Here is a 24,141-nt window from a genome sequence, read left to right on the forward strand (position 1 = left end):
TTTGCTCTAAACATAACAATGGTCATTATGACCAAACAGTTTCATCAGACCAGAGGACATTTCTCCAAAAAATATGATCTTTGTCCCCATATCCCATTGCAAATCGTAGTTTGGCTTTCTTATGGCGGTTTCGGAGCAGTGGCTTCTTCCTTGCTGAGTAGCCTTTCAGGTTATGTCAATATAGGACTCGTTTTACTGTAAATATAGATACTTTTGTGCCTGTTTCCTCCAGCAGCTACACAAGGTCCTTTGCTGTTGTTCTGGGATTGATTTGCACTTTTTTCACCAAAGTGCGTTCATCTCTAGGAGACAGAAAGCATCTCCTTCCTGAGTGGTATGACGGCTGCGTGGTCCCATGGTGTTTATACTTGCGTACTATTGTTTGTACAGATTAACATGGTACCTTCAGGCATTTGCAAATTGCTGCCAAGGATGAACCAGACTTGTGGAGGTCTACAATTTGTTTTACATTTACATTTACATTTAAGTCAGTTTTCTGAGGTCTTGGCTGATTTCTTTAGATTTTCTCATGATGTCAAGCAAGAGGCACAGAGTTTGGAGGTAGGCCTTGAAATACATCCACAGGTACACCTCCAATTGACACAAATGATGTCCATTAGCCTATCAGAAGCTTCTAAAGCCATGACATCATTTTCTGGAATTTTCCAAGCTGTTTAAAGGCACAGTCAACTTGGTATATGTAAACTTCTGACCCATTGGAATTGAGATACAGTGAATTATAAGTTGTTGGAAAAATGACTTGTGTCATGCACAAAGTAGATGTCCTAACCGACTTGCCAAAACTATAGTTTGTTAACCAGACATTTGTGGAGTGGTTGAAAAATTAGTTTTAATGACTCTAACATAAGTGTATGTAAACTTCTGACATCAACTGTATATCCAGAAAAATTATGCTGATTCATGATTTCAACTGGCAGAGAAAAGCTTTCTGTCCCAACTCCCGATACGTTCGTTATTACAGTACCCAGTGAAGATCGAATTTCAATATTGCAAATGTGGAAGTGTCTCTATGCTTTTTACAGTGGCAGATGAGATGGTGGATCTGTTACAGCTAGGGTAGCAAAGGGTAATACTTTCCGGTAAATTTCCATGGGAAGTTAAGTGCGGGAATTTTGCTTAAATTCATCAAAGTTAGCTTATAACATCCTGTACCGGCAGGATAGAACAGCATCTGTTAAGACAAGGGGTGGCGGGCTATGTATTTATGTAAATAAGCTTCATCAAGAAGTGCGAAGATCACCTCGTCCTCACGGTGACCGTACGTACATCAGAAGCCATGGATTACAGGCAATATTCACAGTTAAAGTTAAAGGAGTTAAAGGCTAGAACTGCCGCTTTCAAAGAGTGGGACTCTAACCTGGAAGTTTATGAAATTCCAATATGCCCTCCGAACCATCAAACAGGCAAAGCGTCAATACAGGAAAAAGATTGAATCGTACCACATCGGATGTGGCAGGGTTTTCAAACCATTACCGACTACTAAGGGAAGCACAGCCGAGAGCTGCCCAGTGACACAAGCCTACCAGACGAGCTAAACTATGTCTATGCTCACTTTGAGGCAAATAGCAATGAAAAATGCATGAGAGCACCAGCTGTTCCGGAAGACTGTGATCACGCTTTCGACCTTTTAAACAGGTCAAGATTCACAAGGCCGCAGGGCCTGATGGATTACCAGGACATGTACTGCGAGCATGCGCTGAACAACTGGCGAGTGTCTTCACTGACATTTTCAACCTCTCCCTGTCTGAGTCTGTAATACCAGAATGTTTTAAGCAGACCACCATAGTGCCTGTTACCCAAGAACACTAAGGCTAGTCTTAACAGAAAAATGGTGTGTGGAGACATTTCACTGCAGCTAATGTAGAAGGAAAACCTGTGTACATTTGCAGATACTGTGCCAAATCCCATGTGATAAAAGATGCAGAATCATCTGGACAAGTGCATAAATTTCCCTCAGCGCTCACAACAAGCTACCTCTGACACAATTCCCTCTACTTCTATTTGAGATGAAAATGATGAATCAGAGACCTTCTCAATAGCAACAGCTCATGGTCCTCCTGGAATCAGGTATTTTTTAGACTCAATGGAGAAACGTAGTCCGAGCAATGCTGATGTATGTCTTGCTCGATTGGAAGAGATGTATGTATGTTCTCCGCCCAGGATACACCCTTCCAACAGCACATATACAAGGAACGACAGACACACCGGTCTCTACATTGCAGATGAGCTGAAGGCAGTCATCCAGGACCTTGGACCACAGAAGGTATTTGCACTGGTGACCGACAATGCTGCAAACATTAAGGCTGCTTGGACTGAAGTGGATGAGTCCTACCCTCACTACTGCTCCTGCATTGAATCTGCTCCTCAAGGCCTTTATTGCACTGAAAACAATGGATACACTACGAGAGACAAGGAAATGGAAGGGTCAAGGGGTGGGGTGGTGTCATCATGTTTGACAGTCTATTGGAGGGGAGGGAGTCTCTCCAACAAATGGCCATATCAGTATGCCAATATGGACAGCCCCATCAAGAGGATCCTCCTGGATGTATTTTGGGAGAGAGTGGTAAGCAGCCTGAAACCCATAGCAGTAGCACGGATTGTGGCTGGCATTGTCTCCGTCTGATGTTCAGACTCTGCTTGCAGCTGTAAGAGAAAAAATCCGTACTGCCCTTCCCACTTCACTGTTGCTCCAAGCAGAGGAAACTGCAGTTCTGAAATGCATCAAAAAGCATGAAGACTTCTGCCTGACGCTGCAGCGTACTTGTTGGACCCCAAGTATGCTGGCAAAAGCCTATGATCAACAAGGCTTATGGTGTCATCACTATTGTGTCTTGCCACCTAGTCTGGATGAGGGCAAGGTTCTTGGCAGTCTGGTGAAGTACACTTCCAACCAAAGGCTTTGGGGTAGAGATGCAATATGGCAGTCGTGCCAACACATCTCATCAGCCACCTGGTGGAAGGGACTTTGTACATCTGAGGCTCTTTCCCCTGTTACCTCCATCATCCTCCAAATCCCACCAACATCAGCCGCCTTAGAGCTCAACTGGTCCTTGTTTGGGAACACACACACATTACATTACATTTACATTTTCATTTAAGTCATTTAGCAGACGCTCTTATCCAGAGCGACTTACAAATTGGTGCATTCACCTTATGACATCCAGTGGAACAGCCACTTTACAATAGTGCATCTAAATATTTTAAGGGGGGAAGGGGGGGGTGAGAAGGATTACTTTATCCTATCCTAGGTATTCCTTAAAGAGGTGGGATTTCAGGTGTCTCCGGAAGGTGGTGATTGACTCCGCTGTCCTGGCGTCGTGAGGGAGTTTGTTCCACCATTGGGGAGCCAGAGCAGCGAACAGTTTTGACTGGGCTGAGCGGGAACTGAACTTCCTCAGTGGTAGGGAGGCGAGCAGGCCAGAGGTGGATGAACGCAGTGCCCTTATTTGGGTGTAGGGCCTGATCAGAGCCTGGAGGTACTGAGGTGCCGTTCCCCTCACAGCTCCGTAGGCAAGCACCATGGTCTTGTAGCGGATGCGAGCTTCAACTGGAAGCCAGTGGAGAGAACGGAGGAGCGGGGTGACGTGAGAGAACTTGGGAAGGTTGAACACCAGACGGGCTGCGGCGTTCTGGATGAGTTGAAGGGGTTTAATGGCACAGGCAGGGAGCCCAGCCAACAGCGAGTTGCAGTAATCCAGACGGGAGATGACAAGTGCCTGGATTAGGACCTGCGCCGCTTCCTGTGTGAGGCAGGGTCGTACTCTGCGGATGTTGTAGAGCATGAACCTACAGGAACGGGCCACCGCCTTGATGTTGGTTGAGAACGACAGGGTGTTGTCCAGGATCACACCAAGGTTCTTAGCGCTCTGGGAGGAGGACACAATGGAGTTGTCAACCGTGATGGCGAGATCATGGAACGGGCAGTCCTTCCCCGGGAGGAAGAGCAGCTCCGTCTTGCCGAGGTTCAGCTTGAGGTGGTGATCCGTCATCCACACTGATATGTCTGCCAGACATGCAGAGATGCGATTCGCCACCTGGTCGCCAGAAGGGGGAAAGGAGAAGATTAGTTGTGTGTCGTCTGCATAGCAATGATAGGAGAGACCATGTGAGGTTATGACAGAGCCAAGTGACTTGGTGTATAGCGAGAATAGGAGAGGGCCTAGAACAGAGCCCTGGGGGACACCAGTGGTGAGAGCGCACCAAAGCACACAACAGGTCGACCAATACAATGGCCGAAAAATGTGTGGCCCTCGGCTCAAATTTGAGGCTTTTTGAGCCTGACAACGAGCCATCCTCAAGGTTGGAAAGTGACAGTGAAGATGAGGCCTCAGTCTGAGGTTCAAGAGAAGGACATTGAGGAGGTCCAGGGAGAAGACATGGACGCCTGAGAGGAAGACAACCAAAGCTTTAGTTTCTAGACTATAATTTTACAGATTTTTGGGAGATGCAATGAATCATTGGTGATCATTCAATATTCCCTTTTGTTGTTCAGTGAAATCATCCCATGTGAAGAGTCAAATCATTTAATTCAAGTTCAATTCGTAACTAAATATGTTTTTGTTGTGCATGGAACGATTTAATAATTTGCAATTATGTCTACTTATGATAAGGTAAATACACTGCTCAAAAAAATAAAGTGAACACTAAAATAACACATCCTAGATCTGAATGAATGAAATGTTCTTATTAAATACTTTTTTCTTTACATAGTTGAATGTGCTGACAACAAAATAACACAAAAATGATCAATGGAAATCAAATTTATCAACCCATTGCGGTCTGGATTTGGAGTCACACTCAAAATTAAAGTGGAAAACCACACTAGAGGCTGATCCAACTTTGATGTAATGTCCTTAAAACGAGTCAAAATTGAGGCTCAGTAGTGTGTGTCGCCTCCACGTGCCTGTATGATCTCCCTACAACGCCTTGGCATGCTCCTGATGAGGTGGCGGATGTTCTCCTGAGGGATCTCCTCCCAGACCTGGACTAAAGCATCCGCCAACTCCTGGACAGTCTGTGGTACAACATGGTGTTGGTGGATAGAGCGAGACATGATGTCCCAGATGTGCTCAGTTGGATTCAGGTCTGGGGAACGGGCGGGCCAGTCCATAGCATCAATGCCTTCCTCTTGCAGGAACTGCTGACACACTCCAGCCACATGAGGTCTAGCATTGTCTTGCATTAGGAGGAACCCATGGCCAACCGCACTAGCATATGGTCTCACAAGGGGTCTGAGGATCTCATCTCGGTACCAAATGGCAGTCGGGCTACCTCTGGCGAGCACAAGAAACCCCACACCATGACTGACCCACCGCCAAACCGGTCATGCTGGAGGATGTTGCAGGCAGCAGAACGTTCTCCACAGCGTCTCCAGACTCTGTCACGTCTGTCACATGTGCTCCGTGTGAACCTGCTTTCATCTGTGAAGAGCACAGGGCACCAGTGGCGAATTTGCCAATCTTGGTATTCTCTGGCAAATGCCAAAACGTCCTGCACGGTGTTGGGCTGTAAGCACAACCCCCACCTGTGGACGTTGGGCCCTCATACCACCCTCATCGAGTCTGTTTCTGACCGTTTGAGCAGACACATGCATATTTGTGGCCTGCTGGAGGTCATTTTGCAGGGCTCTGGCAGTGCTCCTCCTTGCACAAAGGCGGAGGTAGCGGTCCTGCTGCTGGGTTGTTGCCCTCCTACGGCCTCCTCCACGTCTCCTGATGTACTAGCCTGTCTCCTGGTAGTCCCTCCATGCTCTAGACTCTACGCTGACAGACACAGCAAACCTTCTTGCCACAGCTCGCATTGATGTGCCATCTTAGATGAGCTGCACTACCTGAGCCACTTGTGTGGGTTGTAGAATCTGTCTCATGCTACCACTAGAGTGAAAGCACCGCCAGCATTCAAAAGTGACCAAAACATCAGCCAGGAAGCATAGGAACTGAGAAGTGGTCTGTGGTCACCACCTGCAGAACCACTCCTGTATTGGGGGTGTCTTGCTAATTGCCTATTATTTCCACCTGTTGTCTATTCCATTTGCACAACAGCATGTGAAATGTATTGTCAATAAGTGTTGCTTCCTAAGTGGACAGTTTGATTTCACAGAAGTGTGATTGACTTGGAGTTACATTGTGTTGTTTAAGTGTTCCCTTTATTTTTTTGAGCAGTGTATATCCAATGCAAAAGAAATCTAATTTTTAAATGGTATTAATTTGCATATATTCCCATTAATTCCCTTTTTTTTAAAAAAATCCTACGGAAAGTTTTCACCTCTGAATATTCGCCAAAATGTGCCATGGCCATGTAGCAGCAGTATTGCGTCGCTAGGTAATGATACAAACAAGGTCTGTTTTTCTGAATGTGGCCATGTGTATGTTGTCTGGTATGTCATGGGATAGACTCTTACTCCAAATCAACTGTTGTGTGCTGCTATAGTGGGTTAGCCATTTGATTGAAGTGAGTATTAAGTATGGCCATAGGTCTTTTTTTGGAATTAGACATGATCAGTCTTTGTTGTTGCATGCTGACTGTTTCAGGCTTCCCTCTCTTCCCCCCCAGTGATGGACACTAAGGCGGTATTTACTGCTCTGTACAGTGTGTGTGAGGAGAATGCTACGTTCTTCTCTGAGGGTGCTAAGGGGTCCCAGGGGGGTGCGGCACAGCGACTGGTGGACACCATGACCCTGATCCAGGAGCACGCCCACAGCCTGGAACCTGTCATCTCCGGCTTTGCTGCGGTCTACCACCACTTTGACTTTGACCCACACATACCAGCCAATGGATACCGCTCTCTAGTCAAGGTAGGATGGCAGGGTTTGTGTCTGTGCGACAACTCCCTAGTTTAAAAAATAAAAAATGTTTACCTTTTATTTTACTAGGCAAGTTGGTTAAGAACAAATTCTTATTTTCAATGACGGCCGAGGAACAGTGGGTTAAATGCGTTGTTCAGGGGCAGAGCGACAGATTTTTACCTTGTCAGCTCGGGGATTCGATCTAGCAACCTTCCGGCTACTAGTCCAACGCTCTAACCACTAGGCTACCTGCCACCCCAAGAGTGAGTGTGTGAGCGTTAAGAGGGAGTGTGTATGTGTGTTCCTAACAGTCTCTCAACATTGGGAAAAATTCAACACCAGCATCGTATGCCTTAAGTTTATTTTGTATTCTGTTTTTTTTCTACCAATTGAGTGATTGTCATAATAGAACCTATTCAGGCTCCCTCTTGTATGGATGAGAAATCATGACCTCTCTGCCAGCTGCTTACCTCTTATTAAATGTCTCTGAATTTCTGTCTCCACCTTTTTCATGGTCTGTCTCTCACTCTTTTTCTGTACCTTCTGTCGTTATTGTCTCTCACGCATTCTCTTTTTTGAATGTCATTTCTATCACTCACACACAGCACTTTTCCTCCTCCCACCCCGTTCTTAGGTGGTGCGCTGCTGCATTCTCCACATCATCCACAAGGGGCGCTACATCTCCACCAACCGACGCAGCATCTTCTTTCGGACGGCCCACAACGCAGGGGAGATGGAGGCCTACTGCTCGGCCCTATGTCAGCTAAGAGCCCTGCTCTACCTGGCCCAGCGACTGCTGCACGACAACAGCCACGGGAACCTCTTCTTCCACGAGGAGAGCGGCCTCAGCCAGAGCTTCATCCGGGAGTACTCCTCCATGCACAAGGGCTGCTTCTACGGACGCTGCCTCGGATTCCAGGTGGGGGGGGGACTGGGAGGGCAGAATACTTTTGGGATGATCTTGAGGCCCTTTCTGTTAGCCTCAGGGAAAAGTATTTTGTAGTGATTGGTTTCATGTCTCTCCTCTTCCAGTTCACTCCAGCCATCCGTCCCTGTCTGCAGACCATAGCTATCGGCCTGGTGGCTTTCGGAGAGAACTACAGGCGCCACCAGTCAGGCATTGGTCAGTGGCTCCAGCAAACCTCCCTATTGATGGAAACAAAAGCCACTCAATCATTAATTCATTCTCATTTACATCCTAAACCATTCTACTGACATGGCAACTCTGTTGACGTGAAAGGATTGTGAGGGTGAATATCAATGCTAGATACAATACATCATTAACTTCTTGCGTCGAGCCATCCCAGATCCGGGATCGTGAATACAGCCTCAAGCTCATTACCATAACACAACGTTAACTATTCATGAAAATCGCAAATGAAATGAAATCAATATGCTAGCTCTCAAGCTTAGCCTTTTGTTAACAACACTGTCGTCTCAGATTTTCAAAAATATGCTTCTCAACCATAGCAAAACAACCATTTGTGTAACAGTATTGATAGCTAGCGTTAGCATTTAGCGTTAGCATTCAGCAGGCAACATTTTCACAAAAACCAGAAAACCATTCAAATAAAATCATGTTTTCAATGAGGAGACTCAGTTAGATAGCAAATGTTCAGTTTTTCCTGAAAGATTATTTGTGCAGGAGAAATCGGTCCGTTTTCTGCGTCATGTTTGGCTACCAAAAAAAAAACGAAAATGAATTCATCCAAACGCCAAACTTTCTTCCACATTAACTCCATAATATCGACTGAAACATGGTAAATGTTGTTTAGAATCAATCCTCAAGGTGTTTTTCACATATCTCTTCATGATATATCATTTCTGGAAGTCTCCTCTGTCTCAATCACATGGATGAATGCGAGCAGCTTGGAGATTAAGCAACAATTTCAACAAAGGACACCGGGTGGACCCCTGGTAAATGTAGTCTCTTATGGCCAATCTTCCAATGATATGCCTACAAATACGTCACAATGCTGCAGACAACTTGGAGAAACGATAGAAAAGGCAGGCTAATTCGTGGCGCTTTCACAGCCATATAAGGAGACAATGAAGAACAGAGCGTCAAATCCTGCTCATTTCCTGTTTGAAGTTTCATCTTGGTTTTGCCTGTAGCATCAGTTCTGGGGCACTCACAGATAATATCTTTGCAGTTTTGGAAACGGTAGTGTTTTCTTACCAAAGCTGCCAATTATATGCATAGTCGAGCATCTTTTCGTGACAAAATATTGCGCTTAAAACGGGCACGTTTTTTTATCCAATAATGACATAGCGCCCCCATAGGTTAAAAAGGTTAAAGGGTCATTTAAAGGGAGACTTACTTACATTAACCCACGCACACATTTGAAATAGTTTATTTTAATCACCAAATCACATTACAGTCAAGAAGGATTCCAACATTTCATAGGTCATTGATATATGGACACTTATGAGTACAGAAAGCACCTTCTCCGTACAGCACACATACACAAGTAAGCATTTCACTGTTAGTCTACACCTGTTGTTTATGAAGGATGTGATGGCACACACACAATATGATCTAACACTGTCTTTTGCTTTTTGCTGCTTCCCAGTGGAGGAAGGAGGTATTGCACCATATGGTGAGTGTCTGTCCCCCTGACCACTGCCGTAGTCTCAGTCTGGGAGATGGAGCCAGGCTTTGACATGGTTAATAGGTGACCACAGGCATAGTGTGATCAAGTCTTAGTGTTTTATTAGATTAGGGGAATCCTCTGTTTTAGTGCTCTGGTGGAACAAATAGCCATACAATTCAGCTCTCCTGGACAACAGGTGACCACTGCTCCATCTCATCCAGACTCTCCTGTAGCTACAGGGATTGAAAGAGTTATGTTTAACAGTAGCATCTACTGCCTCCACTCATGGCCATCGCTCTCTCTGCCTCCCCATCCCTGTGATTCTGTCAGTGAGTTGATTTGATGTGTTAGCATCCACTCACTCCCTCTCCTCCTCCACTCTCTCCCTCTTTTCCATGTCACTTTTCTGTCATTCATCTTTATCCATACCTATACATTTTTCTCTCTGCCACTTCCACTACCTTGTCCCCCTCTCTTTTTACCTATTGCCCTCTCCTTCTTGCCTGCCTCCTACAACCATCTCTCCACTATCTTCTCTCCCCCTTCCCTCTGTCTCCAGGTGTAGCAGCCAGCTCCTTCTTTACCTCAGGGAAGTACGCCATCGACCCGGAGTTACGGGGGGCGGAGTTTGAACGCATCACTCAGAACCTGGACGTCCACTTCTGGAAGGCCTTCTGGAACATCACAGAGACTGAGGTTCTATCTGTGAGTCACTGACCACTCTGGACGGACCCTGGAACGGGTCGCTGGTAGAATACTCTTCCCTTGCCCTGGGATGTACAGCTCAGTGGTAGAATACTCTTCCCTTGCCCTGGGATGTACTGCTCAGTGGTAGAATACTCTTCCCTTGCCCTGGGATGTACAGCTCAGTGGTAGAATACTCTTCCCTTGCCCTGGGATGTACAGCTCAGTGGTAGAATACTCTTCCCTTGCCCTGGGATGTACAGCTCAGTGGTAGAATACTCTTCCCTTGCCCTGGGATGTACAGCTCAGTGGTAGAATACTCTTCCCTTGCCCTGGGATGTACAGCTCAGTGGTAGAATACTCTTCCCTTGCCCTGGGATGTACAGCTCAGTGGTAGAATACTCTTCCCTTGTATGTACAGCCCAGTGGTAGAATACTCTTCCCTTGTATGTACAGCCCAGTGGTAGAATACTCTTCCCTTGTATGTACAGCCCAGTGGTAGAATACTCTTCCCTTGTATGTACAGCCCAGTGGTAGAATACTCTTCCCTTGCCCTGGGATGTACAGCCCAGTGGTAGAATACTCTTCCCTTGCCCTGGGATGTACAGCCCAGTGGTAGAATACTCTTCCCTTGCCCTGGGATGTACAGCCCAGTGGTAGAATACTCTTCCCTTGCCCTGGGATGTACAGCCCAGTGGTAGAATACTCTTCCCTTGTATGTACAGCCCAGTGGTAAAATACTCTTCCCTTGCCCTGGGATGTACAGCTCAGTGGTAGAATACTCTTCCCTTGTATGTACAGCCCAGTGGTAGAATACTCTTCCCTTATATGTACAGCTCAGTGGTAGAATACTCTTCCCTTGTATGTACAGCTCAGTGGTAGAATACTCTTCCCTTGTATGTACAGCTCAGTGGTAGAATACTCTTCCCTTGTATGTACAGCTCAGTGGTAGAATACTCTTCCCTTGTATGTACAGCTCAGTGGTAGAATACTCTTCCCTTGTATGTACAGCTCAGTGGTAGAATACTCTTCCCTTGCCCTGGGATGTACAGCTCAGTGGTAGAATACTCTTCCCTTGCCCTGGGATGTACAGCCCAGTGGTAGAATACTCTTCCCTTGCCCTGGGATGTACAGCCCAGTGGTAGAATACTCTTCCCTTGCCCTGGGATGTACAGCCCAGTGGTAGAATACTCTTCCCTTGTATGTACAGCCCAGTGGTAGAATACTCTTCCCTTGTATGTACAGCCCAGTGGTAGAATACTCTTCCCTTGTATGTACAGCCCAGTGGTAGAATACTCTTCCCTTGTATGTACAGCCCAGTGGTAGAATACTCTTCCCTTGCCCTGGGATGTACAGCCCAGTGGTAGAATACTCTTCCCTTGTATGTACAGCTCAGTGGTAGAATACTCTTCCCTTGCCCTGGGATGTACAGCCCAGTGGTAGAATACTCTTCCCTTGCCCTGGGATGTACAGCCCAGTGGTAGAATACTCTTCCCTTGTATGTACAGCCCAGTGGTAGAATACTCTTCCCTTGTATGTACAGCTCAGTGGTAGAATACTCTTCCCTTGTATGTACAGCCCAATGGTAGAATACTCTTCCCTTGTATGTACAGCTCAGTGGTAGAATACTCTTCCCTTGTATGTACAGCCCAGTGGTAGAATACTCTTCCCTTATATGTACAGCTCAGTGGTAGAATACTCTTCCCTTGTATGTACAGCTCAGTGGTAGAATACTCTTCCCTTGTATGTACAGCTCAGTGGTAGAATACTCTTCCCTTGTATGTACAGCTCAGTGGTAGAATACTCTTCCCTTGTATGTACAGCTCAGTGGTAGAATACTCTTCCCTTGTATGTACAGCCCAGTGGTAGAATACTCTTCCCTTGTATGTACAGCCCAGTGGTAGAATACTCTTCCCTTGCCCTGGGATGTACAGCCCAGTGGTAGAATACTCTTCCCTTGTCCTGGGATGTACAGCCCAGTGGTAGAATACTCTTCCCTTGTATGTGCTGCCCAGTGGTAGAATACTCTTCCCTTGTATGTACAGCCCAGTGGTAGAATACTCTTCCCTTGTATGTACAGCCCAGTGGTAGAATACTCTTCCCTTGCCCTGGGATGTACAGCTCAGTGGTAGAATACTCTTCCCTTGTATGTGCTGCTCAGTGGTAGAATACTCTTCCCTTCCCAGTGGTAGAATACTCTTCCCTTGTATGTACAGCTCAGTGGTAGAATACTCTTCCCTTGTTGTATGTACAGCCCAGTGGTAGAATACTCTTCCCTTGTATGTACAGCCCAGTGGTAGAATACTCTTCCCTTGTATGTACAGCCCAGTGGTAGAATACTCTTCCCTTGTATGTACAGCCCAGTGGTAGAATACTCTTCCCTTGTATGTACAGCCCAGTGGTAGAATACTCTTCCCTTGTATGTACAGCCCAGTGGTAGAATACTCTTCCCTTGTATGTACAGCCCAGTGGTAGAATACTCTTCCCTTGTATGTACAGCCCAGTGGTAGAATACTCTTCCCTTGTATGTACAGCCCAGTGGTAGAATACTCTTCCCTTGTATGTACAGCCCAGTGGTAGAATACTCTTCCCTTGTATGTACAGCCCAGTGGTAGAATACTCTTCCCTTGCCCTGGTATGTACAGCCCAGTGGTAGAATACTCTTCCCTTGTATGTACAGCCCAGTGGTAGAATACTCTTCCCTTGTATGTACAGCTCAGTGGTAGAATACTCTTCCCTTGCCCTGGGATGTACAGCCCAGTGGTAGAATACTCTTCCCTTGCCCTGGGATGTACAGCCCAGTGGTAGAATACTCTTCCCTTGTATGTACAGCTCAGTGGTAGAATACTCTTCCCTTGTATGTACAGCCCAGTGGTAGAATACTCTTCCCTTGTATGTACAGCTCAGTGGTAGAATACTCTTCCCTTGTATGTACAGCCCAGTGGTAGAATACTCTTCCCTTATGTACAGCCCAGTGGTATGTACAGCCCAGTGGTAGAATACTCTTCCCTTGTATGTACAGCCCAGTGGTAGAATACTCTTCCCTTGTATGTACAGCTCAGTGGTAGAATACTCTTCCCTTGTATGTACAGCTCAGTGGTAGAATACTCTTCCCTTGTATGTACAGCTCAGTGGTAGAATACTCTTCCCTTGTATGTACAGCTCAGTGGTAGAATACTCTTCCCTTGTATGTACAGCTCAGTGGTAGAATACTCTTCCCTTGTATGTACAGCCCAGTGGTAGAATACTCTTCCCTTGTATGTACAGCCCAGTGGTAGAATACTCTTCCCTTGTATGTACAGCCCAGTGGTAGAATACTCTTCCCTTGTATGTACAGCCCAGTGGTAGAATACTCTTCCCTTGTATGTACAGCCCAGTGGTAGAATACTCTTCCCTTGTATGTACAGCTCAGTGGTAGAATACTCTTCCCTTGCCCTGGGATGTACAGCCCAGTGGTAGAATACTCTTCCCTTGCCCTGGGATGTACAGCCCAGTGGTAGAATACTCTTCCCTTGCCCTGGGATGTACAGCCCAGTGGTAGAATACTCTTCCCTTGTATGTACAGCTCAGTGGTAGAATACTCTTCCCTTGTATGTACAGCCTACTGGTAGAATACTCTTCCCTTGTATGTACAGCTCAGTGGTAGAATACTCTTCCCTTGTATGTACAGCCCAATGGTAGAATACTCTTCCCTTGTATGTACAGCTCAGTGGTAGAATACTCTTCCCTTGTATGTACAGCTCCGTGGTAGAATACTCTTCCCTTGTATGTACAGCCCAGTGGTAGAATACTCTTCCCTTGTATGTACAGCCCAGTGGTAGAATACTCTTCCCTTGCCCTGGGATGTACAGCCCAGTGGTAGAATACTCTTCCCTTGTCCTGGGATGTACAGCCCAGTGGTAGAATACTCTTCCCTTGTATGTGCTGCCAAGTGGTAGAATACTCTTCCCTTGTATGTACAGCCCAGTGGTAGAATACTCTTCCCTTGTCCTGGGATGTACAGCCCAGTGGTAGAATACTCTTCCCTTGTATGTACAGCCCAGTGGTAGAATACTCTTCCCTTGTATGTACAGCCCAGTGGTAGAATACTCTTCCCTTGCCCTGGGATGTACAGCCCAGTGGTAGAATACTCTTCCCTTGTCCTGGGATGTACAGCCCAGTGGTAGAATACTCTTCCCTTGTATGTGCTGCCAAGTGGTAGAATACTCTTCCCTTGTATGTACAGCCCAGTGGTAGAATACTCTTCCCTTGTATGTACAGCCCAGTGGTAGAATACTCTTCCCTTGTATGTACAGCCCAGTGGTAGAATACTCTTCCCTTGTATGTACAGCCCAGTGGTAGAATACTCTTCCCTTGTATGTACAGCCCAGTGGTAGAATACTCTTCCCTTGTATGTACAGCCCAGTGGTAGAATACTCTTCCCTTGTATGTACAGCCCAGTGGTAGAATACTCTTCCCTTGTATGTACAGCCCAGTGGTAGAATACTCTTCCCTTGTATGTACAGCCCAGTGGTAGAATACTCTTCCCTTGTATGTACAGCCCAGTGGTAGAATACTCTTCCCTTGTATGTACAGCCCAGTGGTAGAATACTCTTCCCTTGTATGTACAGCTCAGTGGTAGAATACTCTTCCCTTGCCCTGGGATGTACAGCCCAGTGGTAGAATACTCTTCCCTTGCCCTGGGATGTACAGCCCAGTGGTAGAATACTCTTCCCTTGCCCTGGGATGTACAGCCCAGTGGTAGAATACTCTTCCCTTGTATGTACAGCTCAGTGGTAGAATACTCTTCCCTTGTATGTACAGCCCAGTGGTAGAATACTCTTCCCTTGTATGTACAGCTCAGTGGTAGAATACTCTTCCCTTGTATGTACAGCCCAGTGGTAGAATACTCTTCCCTTGTATGTACAGCCCAGTGGTAGAATACTCTTCCCTTGTATGTACAGCCCAGTGGTAGAATACTCTTCCCTTGTATGTACAGCTCAGTGGTAGAATACTCTTCCCTTGTATGTACAGCTCAGTGGTAGAATACTCTTCCCTTGCCCTGGGATGTACAGCCCAGTGGTAGAATACTCTTCCCTTGTATGTACAGCCCAGTGGTAGAATACTCTTCCCTTGTATGTACAGCCCAGTGGTAGAATAATCTTCCCTTGTATGTACAGCCCAGTGGTAGAATACTCTTCCCTTGCCCTGGGATGTACAGCCCAGTGGTAGAATACTCTTCCCTTGTATGTACAGCCCAGTGGTAGAATACTTGTGTACAGCTCAGTGGTAGAATACCCCTGGGATGTACAGCCCAGTGGTAGAATACTCTTCCCTTGTATGTACAGCTCAGTGGTAGAATACTCTTCCCTTGCCCTGGGATGTACAGCCCAGTGGTAGAATACTCTTCCCTTGCCCTGGGATGTACAGCCCAGTGGTAGAATACTCTTCCCTTGTATGTACAGCTCAGTGGTAGAATACTCTTCCCTTGTATGTACAGCCTACTGGTAGAATACTCTTCCCTTGTATGTACAGCTCAGTGGTAGAATACTCTTCCCTTGTATGTACAGCCCAATGGTAGAATACTCTTCCCTTGTATGTACAGCTCAGTGGTAGAATACTCTTCCCTTGTATGTACAGCTCCGTGGTAGAATACTCTTCCCTTGTATGTACAGCCCAGTGGTAGAATACTCTTCCCTTGTATGTACAGCCCAGTGGTAGAATACTCTTCCCTTGCCCTGGGATGTACAGCCCAGTGGTAGAATACTCTTCCCTTGTCCTGGGATGTACAGCCCAGTGGTAGAATACTCTTCCCTTGTATGTGCTGCCAAGTGGTAGAATACTCTTCCCTTGTATGTACAGCCCAGTGGTAGAATACTCTTCCCTTGTCCTGGGATGTACAGCCCAGTGGTAGAATACTCTTCCCTTGTATGTACAGCACAGTGGTAGAATACTCTTCCCTTGTATGTACAGCCCAGTGGTAGAATACTCTTCCCTTGCCCTGGGATGTACAGCCCAGTGGTAGAATACTCTTCCCTTGTCCTGGGATGTACAGCCCAGTGGTAGAATACTCTTCCCTTGTATGTGCTGCCAAGTGGTAGAATACTCTTCCCTTGTATGTACAGCCCAGTGGTAGAATACTCTTCCCTTGTATGTACAGCCCAGTGGTAGAATACTCTTCCCTTGCCCTGGGATGTACAGCTCAGTGGTAGAATACTCTTCCCTTGTATGTACAGCCCAGTGGTAGAATACGCTTCCCTGTCATGTACAGCCCAGTGGTAGAATACGCTTCCCTGTCATGTACAGCCCAGTGGTAGAATACGCTTCCCTGTCATGTACAGCCCAGTGGTCATGTACAGCCCAGTGGTAGAATACTCTTCCCTGTCATGTACAGCCCAGTGGTAGAATACTCTTCCCTGTCATGTACAGCCCAGTGGTAGAATACTCTTCCCTGTCATGTACAGCCCAGTGGTAGAATACTCTTCCCTGTCATGTACAGCCCAGTGGTAGAATACTCTTCCCTGTCATGTACAGCCCAGTGGTAGAATACTCTTCCCTGTCATGTACAGCCCAGTGGTAGAATACTCTTCCCTGTCATGTACAGCCCAGTGGTAGAATACTCTTCCCTGTCATGTACAGCCCAGTGGTAGAATACTCTTCCCTGTCATGTACAGCCCAGTGGTAGAATACTCTTCCCTGTCATGTACAGCCCAGTGGTAGAATACTCTTCCCTGTCATGTACAGCCCAGTGGTAGAATACTCTTCCCTGTCATGTACAGCCCAGTGGTAGAATACTCTTCCCTTGTATGTGCTGCTCAGTGGTAGAATACTCTTCCCTTGTATGTACAGCCCAGTGGTAGAATACTCTTCCCTTGTATGTGCTGCTCAGTGGTAGAATACTCTTCCCTTGTATGTGCTGCTCAGTGGTAGAATACTCTTCCCTTGTATGTGCTGCTCAGTGGTAGAATACTCTTCCCTTGTATGTGCTGCCCAGTGGTAGAATACTCTTCCCTTGTATGTGCTGCCCAGTGGTAGAATACTCTTCCCTTGTATGTGCAGCCCAGTGGTAGAATACTCTTCCCTTGTATGTGCAGCCCAGTGGTAGAATACTCTTCCCTTGTATGTACAGCCCAGTGGTAGAATACTCTTCCCTTGTATGTGCTGCCCAGTGGTAGAATACTCTTCCCTTGTATGTGCTGCTCAGTGGTAGAATACTCTTCCCTTGTATGTGCTGCCCAGTGGTAGAATATTCTTCCCTTGTATGTACAGCCCAGTGGTAGAATACTCATCCCTTGTATGTGCTGCCCAGTGGTAGAATACTCTTCCCTTGTATGTGCTGCCCAGTGGTAGAATACTCTTCCCTGTCATGTACAGCCCAGTGGTAGAATACTCTTTCCTGTCATGTACAGCCCAGTGGTAGAATACTCTTTCCTGTCATGTACAGCTCAGTGGTAGAATACTCTTCCCTTGTATGTGCTGCTCAGTGGTAGAATACTCTTCCCTTGTATGTACAGCCCAGTGGTAGAATACTCTTGTATGTACAGCCCAGTGGTAGAATACTCTTGTATGTACAGCCCAGTGGTAGAATACTCTTGTATGTACAGCCCAGTGGTAGAATACTCTTGTATGTGCTGCTCAGTGGTAGAATACTCTTGTATGTACAGCCCAGTGGTAGAATACTCTTGTATGTACAGCCCAGTGGTAGAATACTCTTGTATGTACAGCCCAGTGGTAGAATACTCTTGTATGTACAGCCCAGTGGTAGAATACTCTTGTATGTACAGCCCAGTGGTAGAATACTCTTGTATGTACAGCCCAGTGGTAGAATACTCTTGTATGTACAGCCCAGTGGTAGAATACTCTTCCCTGTCATGTACAGCCCAGTGGTAGAATACTCTTCCTGTCATGTACAGCCCAGTGGTAGAATACTCTTCCCTTGTATGTGCTGCTCAGTGGTAGAATACTCTTCCCTTGTATGTACAGCCCAGTGGTAGAATACTCTTCCCTTGTATGTGCTGCTCAGTGGTAGAATACTCTTCCCTTGTATGTGCTGCTCAGTGGTAGAATACTCTTCCCTTGTATGTGCTGCTCAGTGGTAGAATACTCTTCCCTTGTATGTACAGCTCCGTGGTAGAATACTCTTCCCTTGTATGTACAGCCCAGTGGTAGAATACTCTTCCCTTGTATGTACAGCCCAGTGGTAGAATACTCTTCCCTTGCCCTGGGATGTACAGCCCAGTGGTAGAATACTCTTCCCTTGTCCTGGGATGTACAGCCCAGTGGTAGAATACTCTTCCCTTGTATGTGCTGCCAAGTGGTAGAATACTCTTCCCTTGTATGTACAGCCCAGTGGTAGAATACTCTTCCCTTGTCCTGGGATGTACAGCCCAGTGGTAGAATACTCTTCCCTTGTATGTACAGCACAGTGGTAGAATACTCTTCCCTTGTATGTACAGCCCAGTGGTAGAATACTCTTCCCTTGCCCTGGGATGTACAGCCCAGTGGTAGAATACTCTTCCCTTGTCCTGGGATGTACAGCCCAGTGGTAGAATACTCTTCCCTTGTATGTGCTGCCAAGTGGTAGAATACTCTTCCCTTGTATGTACAGCCCAGTGGTAGAATACTCTTCCCTTGTATGTACAGCCCAGTGGTAGAATACTCTTCCCTTGCCCTGGGATGTACAGCTCAGTGGTAGAATACTCTTCCCTTGTATGTACAGCCCAGTGGTAGAATACGCTTCCCTGTCATGTACAGCCCAGTGGTAGAATACGCTTCCCTGTCATGTACAGCCCAGTGGTAGAATACGCTTCCCTGTCATGTACAGCCCAGTGGTAGAATACTCTTCCCTGTCATGTACAGCCCAGTGGTAGAATACTCTTCCCTGTCATGTACAGCCCAGTGGTAGAATACTCTTCCCTGTCATGTACAGCCCAGTGGTAGAATACTCTTCCCTGTCATGTACAGCCCAGTGGTAGAATACTCTTCCCTGTCATGTACAGCCCAGTGGTAGAATACTCTTCCCTGTCATGTACAGCCCAGTGGTAGAATACTCTTCCCTGTCATGTACAGCCCAGTGGTAGAATACTCTTCCCTGTCATGTACAGCCCAGTGGTAGAATACTCTTCCCTGTCATGTACAGCCCAGTGGTAGAATACTCTTCCCTGTCATGTACAGCCCAGTGGTAGAATACTCTTCCCTGTCATTCCCCAGTGGTAGAATACTCTTCCCTGTCATGTACAGCCCAGTGGTAGAATACTCTTCCCTGTCATGTACAGCCCAGTGGTAGAATACTCTTCCCTGTCATGTACAGCCCAGTGGTAGAATACTCTTCCCTTGTATGTGCTGCTCAGTGGTAGAATACTCTTCCCTTGTATGTACAGCCCAGTGGTAGAATACTCTTCCCTTGTATGTGCTGCTCAGTGGTAGAATACTCTTCCCTTGTATGTGCTGCTCAGTGGTAGAATACTCTTCCCTTGTATGTGCTGCTCAGTGGTAGAATACTCTTCCCTTGTATGTGCTGCCCAGTGGTAGAATACTCTTCCCTTGTATGTGCTGCCCAGTGGTAGAATACTCTTCCCTTGTATGTGCAGCCCAGTGGTAGAATACTCTTCCCTTGTATGTGCAGCCCAGTGGTAGAATACTCTTCCCTTGTATGTACAGCCCAGTGGTAGAATACTCTTCCCTTGTATGTGCTGCCCAGTGGTAGAATACTCTTCCCTTGTATGTGCTGCTCAGTGGTAGAATACTCTTCCCTTGTATGTGCTGCCCAGTGGTAGAATATTCTTCCCTTGTATGTACAGCCCAGTGGTAGAATACTCATCCCTTGTATGTGCTGCCCAGTGGTAGAATACTCTTCCCTTGTATGTGCTGCCCAGTGGTAGAATACTCTTCCCTGTCATGTACAGCCCAGTGGTAGAATACTCTTTCCTGTCATGTACAGCCCAGTGGTAGAATACTCTTTCCTGTCATGTACAGCTCAGTGGTAGAATACTCTTCCCTTGTATGTGCTGCTCAGTGGTAGAATACTCTTCCCTTGTATGTACAGCCCAGTGGTAGAATACTCTTGTATGTACAGCCCAGTGGTAGAATACTCTTGTATGTACAGCCCAGTGGTAGAATACTCTTGTATGTACAGCCCAGTGGTAGAATACTCTTGTATGTGCTGCTCAGTGGTAGAATACTCTTGTATGTACAGCCCAGTGGTAGAATACTCTTGTATGTACAGCCCAGTGGTAGAATACTCTTGTATGTACAGCCCAGTGGTAGAATACTCTTGTATGTACAGCCCAGTGGTAGAATACTCTTGTATGTACAGCCCAGTGGTAGAATACTCTTGTATGTACAGCCCAGTGGTAGAATACTCTTGTATGTACAGCCCAGTGGTAGAATACTCTTCCCTGTCATGTACAGCCCAGTGGTAGAATACTCTTCCCTGTCATGTACAGCCCAGTGGTAGAATACTCTTCCCTTGTATGTGCTGCTCAGTGGTAGAATACTCTTCCCTTGTATGTACAGCCCAGTGGTAGAATACTCTTCCCTTGTATGTGCTGCTCAGTGGTAGAATACTCTTCCCTTGTATGTGCTGCTCAGTGGTAGAATACTCTTCCCTTGTATGTGCTGCTCAGTGGTAGAATACTCTTCCCTTGTATGTGCTGCTCAGTGGTAGAATACCCTTCCCTTGTATGTTCTGCCCAGTGGTAGAATACTCTTCCCTTGTATGTGCTGCCCAGTGGTAGAATACTCTTCCCTTGTATGTGCTGCCCAGTGGTAGAATACTCTTCCCTTGTATGTACAGCCCAGTGGTAGAATACTCTTCCCTTGTATGTGCTGCCCAGTGGTAGAATACTCTTCCCTTGTATGTGCTGCTCAGTGGTAGAATACTCTTCCCTTGTATGTGCTGCCCAGTGGTAGAATACTCTTCCCTTGTATGTGCTGCCCAGTGGTAGAATACTCTTCCCTTGTATGTACAGCCCAGTGGTAGAATACTCTTCCCTTGTATGTACAGCCCAGTGGTAGAATACTCTTCCCTGTCATGTACAGCCCAGTGGTAGAATACTCTTCCCTGTCATGTACAGCCCAGTGGTAGAATACTCTTCCCTTGTATGTGCTGCTCAGTGGTAGAATACTCTTCCCTTGTATGTGCTGCTCAGTGGTAGAATACTCTTCCCTGTCATGTACAGCCCAGTGGTAGAATACTCTTTCCTGTCATGTACAGCCCAGTGGTAGAATACTCTTCCCTTGTATGTGCTGCTCAGTGGTAGAATACTCTTCCCTTGTATGTGCTGCTCAGTGGTAGAATACTCTTCCCTTGTATGTACAGCCCAGTGGTAGAATACTCTTCCCTTGTATGTACAGCCCAGTGGTAGAATACTCTTGTATGTACAGCCCAGTGGTAGAATACTCTTGTATGTGCTGCTCAGTGGTAGAATACTCTTGTATGTACAGCCCAGTGGTAGAATACTCTTGTATGTACAGCCCAGTGGTAGAATACTCTTGTATGTACAGCCCAGTGGTAGAATACTCTTGTATGTACAGCCCAGTGGTAGAATACTCTTGTATGTACAGCCCAGTGGTAGAATACTCTTGTATGTACAGCCCAGTGGTAGAATACTCTTGTATGTACAGCCCAGTGGTAGAATACTCTTGTATGTACAGCCCAGTGGTAGAATACTCTTGTATGTACAGCCCAGTGGTAGAATACTCTTGTATGTACAGCCCAGTGGTAGAATACTCTTGTATGTACAGCCCAGTGGTAGAATACTCTTGTATGTACAGCCCAGTGGTAGAATACTCTTGTATGTACAGCCCAGTGGTAGAATACTCTTGTATGTACAGCCCAGTGGTAGAATACTCTTGAATGTACAGCTCAGTGGTAGAATACTCTTGTATGTACAGCTCAGTGGTAGAATACTCTTGTATGTACAGCCCAGTGGTAGAAATACTCTTGTATGTGCTGCTCAGCATTTGTCCTGTTGGCTATCTTGACTCGGTCTTTCATTCCTCTCATAGTTATGTAGTTGCAGAGCTTGTAATACTGTCACTGTTTAGATTTTACTGGATTCTTTCCTGCCACAAGGAGATGCTGTCAGCTTTGTCTTTGGTCAAGTTTATTGACCTACAAATGACCGGAAGATCAAAATAATGAAATTATATTATGAATGTTTATCTGATTTGCCCTCAGCCTTCCCTCTTTCTTGTCCCTCCTCATAAAGGAAAAGACTGAAAGATTACAATGTATCTGTGACGGATAACAAAGTAATCTTCTTTCTTTCCTTCCACTCTCCCCCTCAGAGTCTAGCCAGTATGACGTCCACCCAGGTGAAGGTGAACCGTGCCCTCTCAGTGCCCCCTGTGCCCTTTGACCTCCCGCTGGTGGCTGATCCCCACCTCACTGTCACCATAGAGGCCCCGTCGGCCCACACCGGCCCTGGCCCCGTGCAGATGAGGCTGATCTCCTTCGAGCTGAGGGAGGGACAGGTAACTAAAGCCCTGTTCATATTGGCAGTTTGAAGTGACTCAAATACCTTTTTTTTTTATCCGATTCAATTGTTTACAGACCGAATATTTAACTTATAATTCACTGTATCACAATTCCAATGGGTCAGAAGTTTACATACACTGAGTTGACTGTGCCTTTAACCTCTTATGGCTGCATCCCTTGTTCTCAATTTCCGCCTGAAGACATACCCTAATCTAACTGTCTGTAGCTCAGCCCCAGAGGCAAGGTTATGCATATTCTTGGTATCATTTGAATGGAAACATTCAAATGTTAATTTAATGTAGGAGAATATAACACACTAGATCTGGTGGAAGAAAAAAAGAAAGAGCATACGTTTTCTGTTTTTTATTGTTGTAACATCATCTTTCACATGTACTAGAATAGGATGCTGGAGATAATTTTGAAGGATAACACAAGAGGGCCACTGTAGGTGTGCAAGCTTCAGGAATCGGTGAGCTACCGTACATGACATTTAACATGAAGTCCCCAGGTGTCCCACACAAGTTTCCCAAATGTACCCAAGTGGCCGAATTGGTGAAATGACCTATAACTACAGTGGGGCAAAAAAGTATTTAGTCAGCCACCAATTGTGCAAGTTCTCCCACTTAAAAAGATGAGAGAGGCCTGTAATTGTCATCATAGGTACACTTCAACTATGACAGACAAAATGAGAAAATAATATCCAGAAAATCACATTGTAGGATTTTTAATGAATTTATTTGCAAATTATGGTGGAAAATAAGTATTTGGTCACCTACAAACAAACAAGATTTCTGGCTCTCACAGACCTGTAACTTCTTCTTTAAGAGGCTCCTCTGTCCTCCACATTATGTCATGGCTTTAGAAGCTTCTGATAGGCTAATTGACATCATTTGTGTCAATTGGAGGGGTACCTGTGGATGTATTTCAAGGCCTACCTCCAAACTCTGTGCCTCTTGCTTGCCATCATGGGAAAATCAAAAGAAATCAGCCAAGACCTCAGAATTCTTTTTGTAGAACTCCACAAGTCTGGTTCATCTTTAGGAGCAATTTACAAACGCCTGAAGGTACCACGTTCATCTGTACAAACAATAGTACGCAGGTATAAACACCATGGGACTACGCAGCCGTCATACAGCTCAGGAAGGAGACACGTTCTGTCTCCTGGAGATGAATGTACTTTGGTGCGAAAAGTGCAAATCAATCCCAGAACAACAGGACCTTGTGAAGGACCTTGTGAAGCTGCTGGAGGAAACAGGCACAAAAGTATCTATATTTATGCAACAGTATAGACTTTACGTCCGTCCCCTCGCCAGGGACCAGGGACGCTCTGCACACATCAACAGTCACCCTCGAAGCATCGTTACCCATCGCTCCATGAAAGCCGCGGCTCTTGCAGAGCAAGGGGAACCACTACTTCAAGGTCTCAGAGCAAGTAACGTCACCGATTGAAACGCCACTAGCGCGCATCACCGCTAACTAACTAGCCATTTCACATCGGCTACATTTACAGCAAAACGAGTCCTATATTGACATCCTATATTGGCAAGGAAGAAGCCACTGCTCAGAAACCGCCATAAAAAAGCCAGACCACGGTTTG

The 24,141-nt window shown here is 46.2% G+C and overlaps 1 protein-coding gene across 3 annotated transcripts in view; it reads left to right on the plus strand.

Moving 5' to 3' along the window:
• The window catches only part of LOC124018384 (hormone-sensitive lipase-like), a 60,590-nt gene that overhangs the window by 21,383 nt on the left and 15,066 nt on the right, over positions 1-24,141 (plus strand). For all 3 annotated transcript variants that reach the window (XM_046333672.1, XM_046333674.1, XM_046333673.1), the window contains 5 exons: positions 6,574-6,815; positions 7,441-7,725; positions 7,839-7,929; positions 9,960-10,105; positions 22,355-22,540. In XM_046333672.1, the coding sequence (XP_046189628.1) occupies positions 6,574-6,815; positions 7,441-7,725; positions 7,839-7,929; positions 9,960-10,105; positions 22,355-22,540 (950 nt within the window). The remainder of the gene's footprint in view (positions 1-6,573; positions 6,816-7,440; positions 7,726-7,838; positions 7,930-9,959; positions 10,106-22,354; positions 22,541-24,141) is intronic.

The sequence above is a fragment of the Oncorhynchus gorbuscha genome, unplaced genomic scaffold (genome assembly GCF_021184085.1).
Source record: "Oncorhynchus gorbuscha isolate QuinsamMale2020 ecotype Even-year unplaced genomic scaffold, OgorEven_v1.0 Un_scaffold_5:::fragment_2:::debris, whole genome shotgun sequence".
In the NCBI taxonomy this organism is placed as follows: Eukaryota; Metazoa; Chordata; class Actinopteri; order Salmoniformes; family Salmonidae; genus Oncorhynchus; species Oncorhynchus gorbuscha.